Source organism: Protopterus annectens, chromosome 13.part0 (assembly GCF_019279795.1).
Source record: "Protopterus annectens isolate FY-2018-M chromosome 13.part0, PAN1.0, whole genome shotgun sequence".
Lineage (NCBI taxonomy): Eukaryota > Metazoa > Chordata > Ceratodontiformes > Protopteridae > Protopterus > Protopterus annectens.
Window position 1 is genome coordinate 761,300,473 of NC_056747.1, and position 16,502 is coordinate 761,316,974.

The 16,502-nt window shown below is 38.7% G+C and overlaps 1 protein-coding gene across 2 annotated transcripts in view; it reads left to right on the plus strand.

The window, feature by feature from the left end:
• Window positions 1-16,502, plus strand: part of ANKRD13B (ankyrin repeat domain 13B) — a 1,471,566-nt gene that overhangs the window by 1,134,830 nt on the left and 320,234 nt on the right. For both annotated transcript variants that reach the window (XM_044054460.1, XM_044054461.1), the window contains exons 5-6: window positions 1,893-2,036; window positions 12,898-13,087. In XM_044054460.1, the coding sequence (XP_043910395.1) occupies window positions 1,893-2,036; window positions 12,898-13,087 (334 nt within the window). The remainder of the gene's footprint in view (window positions 1-1,892; window positions 2,037-12,897; window positions 13,088-16,502) is intronic.

Here is a 16,502-nt window from a genome sequence, read left to right on the forward strand (position 1 = left end):
AAGAGCAATGGAATCATCCTATCACTCCCCCTGAACACTTTGTGTCCAGGGAAGTTGTCTGCCTCACCCTCCCTAGATAAGCTACTGTTAGGCATCAACCATGCAGCAGTCCTGGGCTTGATTCCAGGAGCCTCAGTTTGCCTAATATGTGATGCTGAGCTGCTTCTGCAGTCCATTCTTGGCGATACAGATTCAAAGTCCATGCCATATCCAAGTGTTCCAGAAGTTGAGCACACTAGCAATCAACCTTTTCGTTAACCAAAAGAATGTGGCCCTTACTATCTTCTCCTCAATACAGGAGAGCAGTGGTGAAATAACAGTGGATATGTCCTCCATCCCATGTTATTATAGATTTCTGTACACTTTCCTGCCATTTTTGCTGATTCCCCATTTCACTTCAAGGTGTAGGAAAGAAAGACCACAACTCATTCTTCTTAATCCCTGGTGGTTGAGAAGGGTGCAACTTCAGGTACTTAGATTCCTGACAAAACAGGAAACTCACCCAATCCAAACCAAGCCAAAGATACCCCTATGGTCGGGGTGACAACTGGCTCTGCCTTATAGCCTGGCTACTGCTATAGACTCCTTTAGGAGCCTTTCATTCAGCAGAACTATACCTCCAAGCTGAACCGGTTCTTATTCCAGGCAGGATTACCCAGCATATCCTCACTCATTCAGTTTACAGGGGATCCTAAACTGTATCAGGTGCATGTATAATTCAGAACTCAGTGCTTCCATCATAAGCGTGCAAGTGTCAACTCTTTCTCTACACCATTACCTTGAGGAGGGCACAACTCTGGTCCAGCTGGTCAAGCAGTTCCTTAGAAGATTACTGCATGTTCATCCTCTTTGAAGAATATTTGATCAACAGGCTTGTCCTTCTGCAGTTTGAGCTTGTTTTGAAGCTTGTTGATCAAGTATGCCTAGGACTGTCTCCATGATGGTCATTCTCTCTGTGCCTAGGGAATCATATCTTTCCCAAGCATTAGGTGTCCATTAGAATGTACCTTTACTTCCTTGTAAATGTGGTTTCCAAGCTGTCTCTAATTTATTTTGTTCATCTCCCAGTTTCCTTTTTGGGAGCAAAAACCAGAAGAGAAATGACCATTCATTCTCTGGATGACCACTGTCAGCTCAGGCATTATTTGAATTGGGTGTTTGAGATCAGGAAGACTGACCAGCTGTTCATCTCCTTTGCTTCAGGGAAGAAAGGATTTGCATTTGCCAAGCAGACACTCTGCAAGTGGATTGACAGCTACGTTATCCTTTGCCATCACATACACCTCACTGCTTTATGCCCCAGTCCTTACATTGACTTCCTCCTTGACAAACAGCCTCTGCTGAGTGCCAGTATTACATCAGTCTGGGCTGCCCTATTTCCTCAGAGTGGGTGGGATGGCATTTACTGTTCACTCTTACCCTCCCTGGATAGCTTCTCCAGAGCCCGAGTTGTTAGTCGAATCCTGGTTGCTTGGGTTGCAGTCTAACCTTTGAACCACAGAGCTGGTGAACTACCCCAGGTGACAGTGGCGATAAATAAACAACAGGACCATTAAGTGTGATTAATCTGTGATGAAATAGTTATATTTATTCAGTTTTGTCTTAAAGTATTTTATTACATGTATGTGTAGCAAATGTTTATAAGTCTAGGCAACATAAGCGCATGCCTGCATACAGGAGGTAAGGAATAAGTATTTTCTGAGTGCAATATTAGTTTTCTGTGCAGGCTGTATATTATATTACTAGATTGAAAATACAGTTCATTATTTTTTACCCTTTGAGGTTTTATTGCATGATTGGAATTGACGTATAAGTGTTAAAGTTTTGTTTATGGAAAAGCAATGAGATAACAGCATCATTAAAGTGACTCACTTATTTATTTGGTTTCTTAGTACCTCTAGTTTCCAAGATCTGCCCTAGTGACACCTACCGAGTCTGGAAAAGTGGGCAGAGCCTACGAGTTGATACCACGCTACTGGGATTTGAGCACATGACTTGGCAGCGTGGAAACCGAAGCTTTATATTTCGTGGACAAGGTTAGTCATTTTTATTATGTTAGAGAAACCTGTCAGTGTACACTGTTTGGAATGTACTGTAACTCCTGTGATTCCTTCTTAGAAGTGCAACGGGCTTTAGCCTGAGACATCAGGCTTTGGGGGATAGGGAGGCCCAGTCTGAAATCAGCACTGTAATAAAAAGTAAATGTCTGCACAAAATGCCATGTTCATACATAGGTTCATAGAAAGGGTGTGTACTAGGCCAATGCCCCTGGACCCTTTACAAGCCTAGCCCATTAAGTGCCCTGGCATCATGCCACTGTTAGTTCCTAATGCATCTATCAAGTAGAACCACTGGAGTGATTCCTAGGGTGAACTTTCTATTTACCATCTACTCGTCAAGATTTCTCTTGAAAAGGGCCAGTGGAGTGCTCTGCTTGACATGTATGGGAAGTCTGTTCCACAGCGTGGGCTATCTCTGAGTTATGAACCTGTCCCTCCAGCATGTTCTGTTGATTGTGGTAATGAGGTTGAGGTCCCTGGAGCATGTGGTGGGGAGGGATTGGGATTTCATTAGGTGTAAAATTTCTAACAGGGCTGGGTCAGACATGGCTTTGTAAGTCAAGCAGGGATCACCTCTTAATAGACGATATGAGACAGAGAAAAGCTGGAGTTTTTGAGTCTTTCCATGTAGGGCATGAGTTTAAGGCCTAGAATCCTCTTTGTGAGGTACTTTTGTGGCCTTTCCAGCTGTTGCAGGTGTTTAGTGTGGTACATGCCAAATGGGGCATTATACAGATTATTGGTCTAATGAGGGAAGTATAGAGAGAGATGATGACCTCTTTCTTCCTGGATGCAAAACCCTTGGTAATGAGATGTGCCACATAGAAGGACTTTCTGACCACAGTGGCAATGTGATGGTTGAAGGAGAGGTTGCTGTCAGCTTGTGTCCCCAGATCTCTTATAACGCCTTCAGTGCTCAGTGGGATACCATCAGTGTGGTAATTAGTGGGAACTGAGTTTTCCCAAAGGGAAATACATAATGTATTGTTGAGTTCTAATTGCAAGTGCTGATCCGTTTCCAAGTTCACATATTAAATATAGTATCACCTTACTTCATTATTGCAATGTGTTACCTCTTTTTATATACTTTATATACTGTATTTTTTTTCTTTTGCCTTGGCATAGCCAGGCATGAAAGTTTTCAGAAAGCATAGTAGACTACTAAATTTCTTATGGTTGTGCAGAATATGTGCAGTTATCTGTAGATAGCTGACAATTTGTTTTTTTTCTACTATCTACACTTTGACCAAGCTCTTCTCATACCCTGCCCTTCCCCTATGGAAACATGTACTATCTTCAGGTAGACAGCTGTACACAGCATCTTCCATTGTGTCGCTTAACATTGTTTGTCCTCTTTGAGTCACGTTTAGCTCTTGCTGTCAGTTTTGCTAGTAACAGAGTGTAAGATCATAGGCTGGCTCCCATACCATCAGCCCCCCCCCCCGAAAGCATATTTTTGTTTTATTTGTTTGGATTGTTTTTTTCAAAGATGTCTCACAACCTACAATGAAGGACAGGTCACAAAAAGTGTCTCATTATTTCCAATGGTGCTGTGAAAGTTTGTACCTCCAAAAGCTACATCCCGTGCCTTTTGACAAAATCTAGTTGTATCCCCTCAGCTAAAACAAATATCCATATCTCGCAAAATATGTGTTACAAAGAAATTTAGAGAATGGGTGACCTGTACATCGCCATTCTGATTGCAGCATGAATGTTCTCCAGCAGGGTGTTAATGTACAGGTAATGCCCACTGAAAATGAGTCCACAGCTTCATGGCAGCATATTAAGCTGCTGTGGCGCTCGGACTATAAAATGAAGTACATCCTCCATTATTTTACACTCACTATGCAGCTCTTTTGCTGTTTAGTGAGTGTAAAATTAAAAAGTTAAAAAAAATAGAAAAGTGTGTGTGTGTGTGTGTGTGTGTGTGTGTGTGTGTGTGTGTGTGTGTGTGTGTGTGTGTGTGTGTGTGTGTGTGTGTGTGTGTGTGTGTGTGTGTGTGTGTGTGTGTGTGTGTGTGTGTGTGTGTGTGTGTATGTGTCCATAAAAGTGAGTGACAGCTATCAATCCATTCTTTTACTTGCTAAGCAGCACTTTTTCTGTTTAGTGAGTATAAAATTAAAACAAACAGATAATAAAAAAATACAAAAGTGTGTGTGTGTGTGTGTGTGTGTGTGTGTGTGTGTGTGTGTGTGTGTGTGTGTGTGTGTGTGTGTGCGTGTGTGCGTGTGTGCATGTGTATATGTATTTATATTTCTGCCTGCATGTATGAGTGTATGGGTACTTGCATGCATGAAAGTGGAAGTGCGTAGTGTATGTGTGAGAGATATTGATCGAGCAGTGGATGCAACTCTTTCAAACAGGTATGCATGCCTCTCAACCTGTTAGCTCAAGAAATCTAGATAAAGGCTAAAATAATGAGGGGACAAAGGCTCAAAAATGGGGACAAATTTTAAATATCACTCATAAAATTAGAAAATCTCTATAATAACATTTATGTTAACATGCATTTTCTTAAGGGTATGAAGTCCATACCTATTGCCTGTCCCTTAGTTTTCAGGGACACCCCTGATTTTGATTCAAAGTTTAGTTGTGCTTACCTTAATCCCTCCTAAAACTGGGTCCTTTTTGGAAAAAAAGTGGTGAATTACACTTAATAAACAATAACAATAAATAGAGTTATAGACATTTTTACTTCAGAAAATGTATACTAATTCACATTCTCTTAGTCTGTCAATGTCTCAGATTAATAGTACTGGTATTTTAAAAGTGTCCCTAATTAGTTTTTAATTTGTCCCAGATTCTGTTGAGATTTGTCCCTGATTAGTTGAGAGCTGTGATAAAGTCTGAAACTCAAATGTAACTCATTATTGAGTGACTTCAACCCCTAGGTTTTGTCAGTATATACTACAGCAAGTTTGAAACAATAGGCAGAGGAACTATTTTACATCAAAATTAATAAAATTACATTTATAGTAATTAAAAAAAACAATTGCAAAACAAATAACATATATCCCATTCTCTAACCACAATAATGTCCTCCAGGGTGTATGTTATTGTGTAAATAATGCCCTTCTTGGGGTATAGATGCCATTCACGTGCAGCATTGGGCCTCAGAACACCCCTGTGAGGCTGTTATTTACATAATAACATATACTCTGTCTGGCATTATTGCTTGCCTAAATGCTAAACTGTTTAGCACAAACTAATCTTCCCAGTGACCACATACATTACATTTCTAAGCCTTAAATGGGTTTATGTCACAATTAACACAATAAATATACATTTTTGTAATAATTTGCAAACAATTTATAGTATCTCAGTAACACACTTGCTATATCTATGCTGTCCCTAAATGAATCACTATATAAAAAACAAGAAAAGACCTAAAACTGATTTAAGGCCTTTGATGATATGAATTAAAGTGATGGTTTCTTACTCTCATCTTAAATTCACAAAATCCTCATCTGATTGCCTGTATGTTCAGTCCTTTAAGTTACTCAATTTCTGACCACATGGCAGTGCTTTCAATACTGTCAGCGACAAAAAAATGAAAAAGAAAAAAAGAAAAAAAATGGAACATAAAGAGCAACATAGAGATAACTGGAAAGTACCTAACCATAGCGAAAAATACATGGAAACACTAGAACAGCAATATGATGCCCAGCATCTAAACAGGGAATAGTTATGTAGAGGGTAACTTAAGGAGTTGAAGTGATGACAGCAAAAGAGAGTCAATTGTGTGTGACATGATTTACAAAGGTTATTAAAAAACAGGAAATATGGATAAATGTAAACAGAACTAAAAAACGTTGTATCTATTGTGGCAGGCTGTAAAATAATTGTGGCCAAGGGCCTGTATAATTAATGACACAGAGTGTTATAAATAATGCACTAAACTGTATAAATGTTAAAGTATGCAGGCAGCAGAGAAGCTTTGTGTGAACCACAAAAAAAAAAAAAAATTACAGAAAATGTAAAGTAATTGTCATATGGGATCACCCACTGCCATCTGTTAAAAAGTAGGAAAATGATATTGCTGTGTGATTTGGTAACGTTCCTCGTTGGAGAAGAAGGGTGTTCTGTGAAATGTTTCCCTTTTCTTATTTCTTCACTTATAGACCTGTTAGGGCAGGCATAATCTGAATGGGGAATCATACGCAAAATGGGGAGGGGGTTCCAACTCATATTGTATAACATTTGGTTCCACAGAGAAATACCTTCTAACTTCCCCCTTGATTCTGCTCAATGGCAGCTATGTGCTCAATGATGGCAGTGTTTTTGTTCTGTCTAAAACTCTAGATGGTCTCTGAATTCACTTCATTAATAATGTTTTAGTGTGTAGCAGATGGGGCTTTGTTCTTAGATTGTTAAGTAAGTACTTATTGGGTTTTTGCTCTAGGCCGTTATCAACACTGTTTAGAACACAATGGTGGTTCAGCTAGAGATTAATAAAAGAGTAAACGTTCATTACCAGAAGATACCCGATTAGCCAAAAGATCCAAACATTTTTAAATACAAATTAGACTAGTATTATATATTTAGGAGACAGCTGTTATGAATGAGAGAATGCTTGAACATGTGTGAATATGTCTCTTGTAAAGAATATTATGTTATGATGTGTGCTGTGTTGTTTGTCTCTTCCACAATACAGTTTATACCTTTCTGAGTGTATATTACCAGTTTCCATGTAGTCTAGTCTCTTTCTCTGTTGTATGCCTTATTGGTCCTGTTTTTAGTCAGACTGTGTGGACTGCTTAAATGGCAGTAATTTTCTCTCTTTATCTGTTTACCTACCTACCTATCTCTCTCTTTATTTATATCTGTTGACTGGGCTGGAGCATTAATCCATCTGGGACAATTTTAGGCTCTGTTCAGGAAAGTAATATAAACAATGACAAAGAACTGAATAAACAATGGCAGTGAGTTGTGGGCTACAGTACAAGTCATAACAGTTTACAAAAGTAATGCAAACAGTGAAGTCAGAAAACACATAATGATGAGAGAGAGAGAGAGAGATGTATACTACAAATTCAGTTATTGGGATTTACATTACAAACTAGTCAGGAAGACATTAAAGACTGTTCACATAAATTGACCTACACTAAGAAAATTCTTTAAGGGAGGTGGTGTTGCGGTAGCGTTGTCGCCTCATAGCAAGACGTTGACCCGTTCGATTCTCAGCTAGAGCGTCTTCTGTATGGAGGCATACGTGAATGGGGCGTGCCTTTGTTGAAGGTTGTGCGTCAGGGCTGGTAACCCGGTACGTAAAAATCCACTACCAATCATTAGCGGACCGGAGTTCCGCTGTGGCGACCCCTAACTGGGAAAAGCCGAAAGACACAAGTAGCTGAATCTGCAAAGGTAAAGTGCACTCTCCAGAAATAAATATAAAAAGAGGAAGTAAGCATACTTGAAGTTGTCAGGTATGAGAAACAGGAACCTTGGAGGAGCTGGTAAGGTGACGTTAGGATTGGTGGGGAAAGGAAATGGTGTGGCAGTCATGTATGAGTGTTGTCAGAATTGGAGGTTATGTTGGAGGAGTGAAGGAAGTGGACATTTACTCTGTGAGAGTAAGCTTTGAATGTAAACTTTGATGGTATAAATACATATGCAGAGTGCATAACTAGGCCTCTTACTGGGGGAATACCTGTAAATGTGTTCCTGCGCTAACAGGTCTCCGTGCTCCTTCTTACATTTTCCATTTCCTTATTACACTGGTATGGTCACTGAAGTGAATAGTTTCACATATACCACACAACTGTGACTCATCCGTAGTAGCAGTCTGCCAGCAACTATAGATTCCAGAATTCTTTGCAGCACTACACCTCTTAGAGCTAATAGAGAATGTGAGTTTGTCTTCTTTTTTTTTTTTTTTGGCAAATTCCTAAAAGTAAGACCAAAAGTATTAAAAAATCATGTTTTCCCCAAGGTTGTACCTTATGATACATGTTTTGTTTCAAAGACTGCATTTCAGGTTAGCATTTCATAATGACTGCATTTTTTGCAATTAATTATCAGCTCTAGCCCTGTAGATTATTTGCTTGTACCTGTTTAACAACTCACATATAACCAGAGGGTCAGTATAGCAAACCGAGAGGAATTTAAGTAAGGCAGGTTTAAATGGCTTTCAAGAAGGAGAATCATTTTTTCCCCTTCAAGTTTGAAATAACCGTAGTTGTGCTAGGTTTATATGAAATGTTAAAGTTGAAATTTAAGCCATTCTTTGACATTTTAGAAACTGCAATCTAAAACAAACAAACAAAAAAAAGATTGTAAGTTGTGATATAGCAACAGCTTTTTCTTGTTTATATTGTGTCCAGTTTACAACATAGTTAACAGGAAACAGTCTGCCTGAACATCTATCAAAGCACCATCTGCTCAGTCTTAATTCCAATACCAGGTCATATAAGAGGTCAGTATGGCTTAGAGGATGAAGTTAGATCTACATGGGGACTCCCATTACTGACCCATGGCTTAAATGCTTGTAATGCACAGTTACTAGAGGTGGAACCTGTTGCACTGAGAAAAGGATGATTATTTAAACTTTCATCTTCACCCATTTGTGGTTCAGTGCATAGCTCTCAACTTTCTGTCTCACAAATGTGGAACACTACCTCTCATAATGTAGAACAAATGGGCAAAATGTGAAACATTTACTTACAGCTTACTAAAAACTATAACTAGGAAGGTCATATGGTGCTTAAAATGTGTTACTTTATACTTATAAAGCATTATTTTGATGAATTAATATGAGTCAGTATTAGTTAACATGGATATCAGTTAAAAATATGTAACACTGAATGTGTGACAGACCATTTCAGTGTGGGACTTTGAGGAACATTAACTTTTCAAGAGTCATAATGAGGAACATTTCTTGTAATGAGATGCACCTGAAAGGTACCGAAAGGTACGGCTCATTAAAGTATGTTTTAGAGACGACAGTCTAGCATCAGTAAACGTGGTGCTGATGGTGTCATGAAAGTTTGCCAAAACATAGTTCAGTGAAATGACAACTGTCTTAAAAAACATTCTATTAAATTGTTTGGGCTCTGAAAGAACTACTGAATGGGGCAAGAACAAATCTTAATAATCCAAAAACCAGGGTGAAGCAGCAAATGAGAACCTTTATTAGCAAGACTTCATCAGAATACAGAATAAAATAAAAAGCAGGTTTATATAGTTAAAATCTACTCCCAAACATCACATGTTCAATAAAACAATTACTAAAAACATTCAAAATTTAAAGAGACAGTACCATTATTGCTCAAAAATGAAATGATGTATTATCATTACTTTTATTAATTCTAAGTTTACGGTATTTCAAAAAACATTTGATGTTGATGGAATCATTAATACCAGGGTGGCAATCAGATCTCAATTTAATCTGCCAATGTGTTTCATGAGATAATTTTTAAAATCCCCACCTCTCAAGTCCCTATTGCAGACTTCAAGAATAGAAAATAAAAACTTCCTAAAAGATGAACATTTGATCGAATGCTTATACAAAGCATTGGTGTTGTCACATTTTTTAATGCTATACAGATGTTCCCTTATCCGGATTTTTAACTGTCTAGTCGTCATGCCAATATAAAAAGCATTGCAGGTGGAACACAATGCAATATATATAACTCCCTGAGTGCAGCAGTTAACAAAGCCAGGAACAGTAAGGGTCCTATCAAAAGAAGTCACGTTAACATATGGCCCTACAGAAATAAATCTACACATATTACATTGGTTACAACAATGCATCCCTCTCTTAACAGTAGGGGAGGCACAATGCATCCCTCTCTTAACAGTAGGGGGAGCATTGTTATGTATAGCCTTGGTATCATGATATTCTAAGATCTTTTTAATGTTAAAATCATTCATCTCCAAGAACATTAGATGATGACCCTCCAGTTTTTTGTCAACATCTGTTGAATGCGTCGGCAATCAGAACTCATACGTAATGAACAGACCAAGTTAGCATTAACTTCACCATCAGATTTGTGTAAAGTCAAACACCCTCCATCATCAAGGTTGTTCAACAGAGGTGGAAATTGTGTAGTAATATCATACCCTCTCTCAATAAAAAGAGACATGATGAAATTAAATTCAAGTTCTAAATCACTTAACTTAGAAGTCATGCGAGAGGCTCTAATTAGTTGCCCTCTTGGGATATTATTGATAATATGCTTAGGGTGTCCACTATTAAAATGGAGGTACCCATTACTAAATGTCTCCTTCCTGAAAATTCTAGAATGGAATCTTCGCTCAATGTTATCCCATAACAAACTAACATCCAAGAAGTTGACACTACTCCCAATCGTGCCCTTAACAAATTGTAAATAAGGACATAAAGAATTGATCTCTTTAATAAATATGTCTACCTTAGAGAAATCCCCTTCCATGATGAAAATCAAATCATCAACATAACGTGCATAAAACAAAATGTTATACTTATTGGTTAGAACAGAAATAAATTCATGTTCCCACCAAGTTAAAATCAAATAAAAAGAAATTATTAAATAAAATAATTTCTAGAATTCTGCATATTAAAGAAATAGAATTGCTGTCAAACTGACCTATTTCCTTGGAGGTTCTCATTTGCTGCTTCACCCTGGTTTTTGGATTATTGTGTTTGCTTTGAACAAATCTTCGTGACTGCTAATGAAGTGAAGGGTAGGTAAATATCCACTCCTACAAAATAAACAATAAATATGACCTTCTTCAATTTTGCAACATATCAAAATATGTTACATTTCTTTGTGGGTTTCATCTATGTAAGAGCAGTTTGACAAAATGTGGAGGTGATTTTGCTTATCTACGATATGACTCTTTGCCAATATTCTCAGTGACAGTTTATTAGAAGTGGTTATGGACTAGGTCCTTCCTGTATTGTGTATATTATAAACCTTAGCACGCTCAATGCCACTTTAAAGGGCAGCTCCACAACTCACCACAAAGTGCTCCGCCACCTTCTTTTCAGTGCAACCCCAATAGTGCACCATACTGGGAAGGTTGGCTTAATGGCTAGGGTCTTAAACTTACAGGTACAAGGTTTGATTCTGACCTCTGGTTATTGGCTAGGTTTATAACAGTCTGAAGACTTATAGCCTTGTATAGAATTATGAATTATGAAATATCAACGTAATTACAATGTCACTTAATGATTTCTGCCTGAATCAGATCAGTTTCTCTTTATACCATTCTTTTGTGTATGTGTGTGTGTGTGTGTGTGTGTGTGTGTGTGTGTGTGTGTGTGTGTGTGTGTGTGTGTGTGTGTGTGTGTTTATGCTTGTGAAAGGTCACACTGCTTCTTTCTGTATTTATCTCTTTATCTACATCAAATAGGATAGGATGGGTTGCTACTTTCACAACCTTAGGAAAACAAAGTGATTAGGTAAGTTACTGATTCCAGCTATAAAGTCAATAAAAAAATTGAACTTAAGTTGAAGATACAGCCAGTCTTTTTGTGTTTGTACTAGCAATCACAGATAACTAACCACATATCGTATATTAAACATGGCTTACATACTCTATCTGAAAGCTCTAAATAATGTACACTTTTATGCGTAATATTAAAATGTAACTTTAAAATGCTTTGCAAGAGTCGGACACAGACAAAATCAGAGAATGTTATTGCAAAAGACAGACACTCTTGCTAGAGATGATCACAAAACTAGGCATTCAGCTTATTGTCATTGTCGGTCACTGGAGAAAAAATACCTTTGTGAATGTTCTTCTCACTGCACTGTACCCTGCGTCACCATCAAAATACATCACTGAGGGGAAAATCTTGACTGTAAATTTAAATAATGCAGTTTAACAGCCCCCCACCCCATCCCCCAAATGGCTATTTGATTTATTTATTTATTTTATTTTATTTATTTTATATTTGTTGATCAGGTTTGTCGACTGGGCTACAATTACCCGTTTTCAGTGGAGGCCCGAGGAGAAAAGTTCATCAGTACCGCACATTACTGCATTACAGTGTCATACATTACACTGTGACAAGTGAAATACATAAAGAAATTCATAACAAGTTAAAAAACAATAACAGCAACTTAATTAAATAGATGCTGGGGCACTAATACTTCAGAAAAGATCAATATATGATGCAAACACATTTCTTAGTTTGGGGAGGTAAGATTTTACTTTAATGGTATAGGACAGGTGTACACTCTTTGCAATGTCGACCCCACTAAGTGTTCATGGCTTTTCATCTCTCAAGTCTTTGACACACAAGTTGTACATTAATGCATATAAACAATTAATGTAATTGTAAACAGGATCCATTTTAATTAAGGTTGCCACAATTCAGTGAAGTTTTGGATTGTCTTTTTGGTTTATTGCAGGCAGTTGTAGTAGTCTGAAATTTCAGACTGTTTATGGGGCTGGAGAAAAAAGATGCAGTTACTATGAGGAGACTATAGTCTTTCCTTCTCAGCACAGCAGCAGTGTCTGACTACAGAGAAGATTATAATAAAGTCTTTCCTTCTTAGCACAGCAGAAATGTGACTACACATATGGTAAAGAGAAACTGTGCCATTCAAATGCAAAACTAGCAATCATAGCTTCACAGTTCTGTTTGTCTAGTACATCTGCAGTTGATGAGTGTATTTTAATATTGTCTTTTTTTTCTGAAGGAATTATTTCATTTCTTAGTCTGGAAACCGATCTTTGAAATATATAATTAGGAAAATGTGTTTTAGTAATAGTGATTTCTGGTACTCAGAGCCCTTTGGTGTTTTCTTTTAAGTTAGAACTCAGACCTGCAGCTTTAGAGAGGATTCTATTTTTCTTTTTATAACTGCTGCCTTCACTTTATAAGGATCTGTCATTTGCTTTACAGACAACAGTGCAGTGGTGATGGAGGTTGACCATGACCGGCGAATGGTATATTCAGAATCACTGTCGCTGGCCACACTCGACCGAGAAATGCTTTTGGCTGCCATGCAGCCCTCTGATGAGCAGCTGATGACTCGCCTTACCACACCTGTAGTCGCAACCCAGCTGGATACCAAGAATATCTCTTTTGAGAGGTGAGGTCATGTTGTCTGCTGTGGCACTCTAGGGTACTTCCGTGGGAGCTGTAACGCATGATTCTATGTTCTGCACCCTACTATTTTGCTTCCAGGGCTGACAGTCAAAGTCAATGTTGGAATCCTAATTTTCACATTCTTTTAATGACATATTTCACATGGTTTTGAATTTACAAGTTAACAAATTTTGGAATAAGTCTTTAGAAAAAAAGAAGGCAGATATGAGAAAAAGAAAGAAAGAAAGAAAGAAAGAAAAAAAAAAATTAGTGTATGTGTACATAATGAAGAATTCTGGAGCCACCAGTGGCTGGAGAAGTACAGTTGTGTAAGCTGAACTTACCATAACAGTAGATGCTCAGAAGATCACCTCTGCAGTAGCCTTAGCTATATGGGTTATATCCTGCCAAGGATATAGCAGCCAGCCTGCTTCCAAAGCTTCAGGGCACCTTCCATGCACCCAAACTGTCAATCAGCTCAAGCTGAGCTGACTGGAAGACAAGTTTGAATGTGAATCCCTTTTGAGCTTTCCTGCCAGCAGAGACAGGGAGACTAAGCCCTGAAAGAACAATTCTAGAAATAACAAAAAAATAAATGTCCACACTCTGCATAAAAAGCACACCAAAAGGCAAGGGGGATGGAGGGAGAGAGTAGTTACTGCAGCAGTGATCACTCAAATATGTACTGTTATGGTAAGTTCAGCTTACACAACTGTACTATGTTCTTCATATTGATCACTACTGCAGTAGTCTTAGCTATAGGGGTAGATTACCATAGCTACCTATATTTCGGAGGAGAAAGGAGGAAGCTAAAGGAGCCCCTGGAGAATAGTCCTAGCAAAACTTGATCTAGATGTAGAGAAGGAGTCAAGCTTACAGTGCTTTGTAAAAGTAAGAGTGAACCAAGTAGTAATTTCTAGACTATTTCTAGAATCCAACCCATATAAAAAAAAAAAAAAACATAGATGAAGCCAAGGCCCTGGTAGAGTGGGCCTCGACCCTGCCTAGAATAGATTTGTCATGGTCAATATAACAGTAAGTAAGAGCCTTAGACAACCATTTCAAAATAGTCTGCTTTGACTCAGGTTATCTCTTTTTCTTACCTTCACAAGAAATGAACAATTGATCTGAAGATCTGAAAGATAGTACCTGAGTTTTCTGTGGACATCCAAGGTATGGAGTATCCCTTCTCCCTCATTTTAGGTTCAGGAATGAAAATGGGGAGATGGATAGTGTGGCTTAAAGTAAACTCGGATACCACTTTAGGTATAAAAGAAAGATTAGTTCTCAAACAAACTCTGTCCCTATGGAAAATGAGGTATGGTTGACTCACCATAAGAGCTTGCAAGTCATATGTCCCTCTTGCTGAGGTCAGAGCAATCACTAAAACTGTTTTTTATATTACGAACCTCAAGTCAACCAGATTAGCTAGTTCCAATGGAGCAAGTGTTAGCTTCTCTAACAGAAAATTAAGATCCCAAGGTGGGGGCACCAGTTTACATGAAGGCGTCTTATGCAAAACCCCTTTCAAGAACATTTTGTCATGAAACTGCCTTGAAAGAGGAGGATCCATGGACAGACATGCTGAAATGGCTGATAAATGAACCTTGGTAGAGGAATAAGAAAGGCCACATGATAGTAACTTACACAAATACTATAAAACCAGAGAACAACTAGCCCTGAATGAGTGCTGGTTATATTGTTGGCACCAACTAGGAAACCTTTTCCATTTGCTAATATAGGATTTTCTAGTAGCAGGCTTTCTTACCTTCATTAGTACCTGCTACACATCCTCAGAAATGAGATGCCTAAAAGTAATTAAGACTCAATCATCCATCCAGTCAATTGAAGATGAATGATGTTGGGGTGTATCAGACACCCCTGGTCTTGTATAAGTCAATCCACCCTGTGAGGAAGCTTGTGGCAATTTCCCCTGGCCATTTCCAAAAGAGAGGAGAACCACTGTTGCCTGGGCCAGAAGGGAGTCACCACAGTAATCTTGGGAGATTCCTTCTGAATCTTCAGACGTACCCTGGATATTAGTGGAAAGGATGGAAAGACATACAGGAACATTCCTGTCCAAAGAAAAGAAAAGCCATCTATTTTCCATGCCTATATGCATGGAGTCTTGGAACAGAATTTTGCTAGTTGACTGTTCAGACAGGAGGAAAAGAAGTCTATACTTGAGGAACTCCCCACAGATGGATCAGATCTTGGAAGAACCCCAATCTAATTTCTATTTGTGAGGATCTGTCTGGATCCTGCTCAGCTTGTTGTTCTGACTGAATATAGGATGCCAGTAGAGTGAAACTGTGTTGTGAAGATAAATCCCAAGCTAACATGTCAAAGGTGGTACAGCCTGGTTCCTCTTTGCTTGTTGATGTAGCACATGACTGTGGTATTGTCTGTAACCACTTGAAGAGGTCCCTGGGACCAAAGATGGTTCAGAGAGTCAAGTGCCTTGATCAGGGCAAGCATCTCCTTGATATTTATGTGCTTGCATCTGTCCTTAGTGTCCCACATCCCCTGCATTTTTATTGGGTCTATATTATAACATCGAAGTTCTCTAACATCGAATGTTATAATATCGAACCCGTAATGTCGAACGCTGAAAACAGCGAAGGTGCAGGACACTGAATTCTTTCCCAGGGAAAGAATTTGGTGGGCCGTTGCTGTGGCTTCGCTGTTTTCAGCATTCAATATGTTGGAACGTTACGGGTCAGGTTCAGGTAAGTGTGTGATTGTGTGTAGGTTAGGGTTAGGGGGCGGGTTAGATGAGTTAGGGCTAGGGCGCAGGTCAGGTAAGTGTGCGATTGTGTGTAGGTTAGGGTTAGGGGGCGGGTTAGGTAAGTTAGTGTTAGGGCGCGGGTGAGATGAGTGTGCGATAGTGATGGACCTTAGGGTTAGGGTTGGGTTAAGGTAAGTGGATAGCTAGTACTGTATGTAAAATTTAGGTGTAGGATTTTACGTGTATGTGTGTGGATGGCTGTTTTTTGTGTGTGTTTGTGCTGTGTGTATGCTTCTCGAAATAGCAAATTTTTTCCTTGGGAAAAAATTCGCTATTCTGACTGTTTGATGTTTTCAGACTTCGGTGTTTAGTGTTCGTTATTATAACATTCGATGTTAGAGAACTTCGATGTTATGATATAGACCCCTTTTATCCCCTCCCAAAACTGCTCCCCATGCAATGTCTAAAGCATCTATGGTGGCTGACTAATTTGGAGTAGAGATGGAAAAGGGGAAACCTGTATGTAAGGGTTTTTGTTGCCTCCACCAAAACATATGTCTTCTGACAAACCCCAGTAGTGAGACCTAAAATGATAAAGGGCATTGATGCTGGGAACAAAGAGATTTTAGATACCTCTGTATCTTTCTCATGTGGAGTCTTACCAGGGCTATCATAAGAATCATAGATGCCA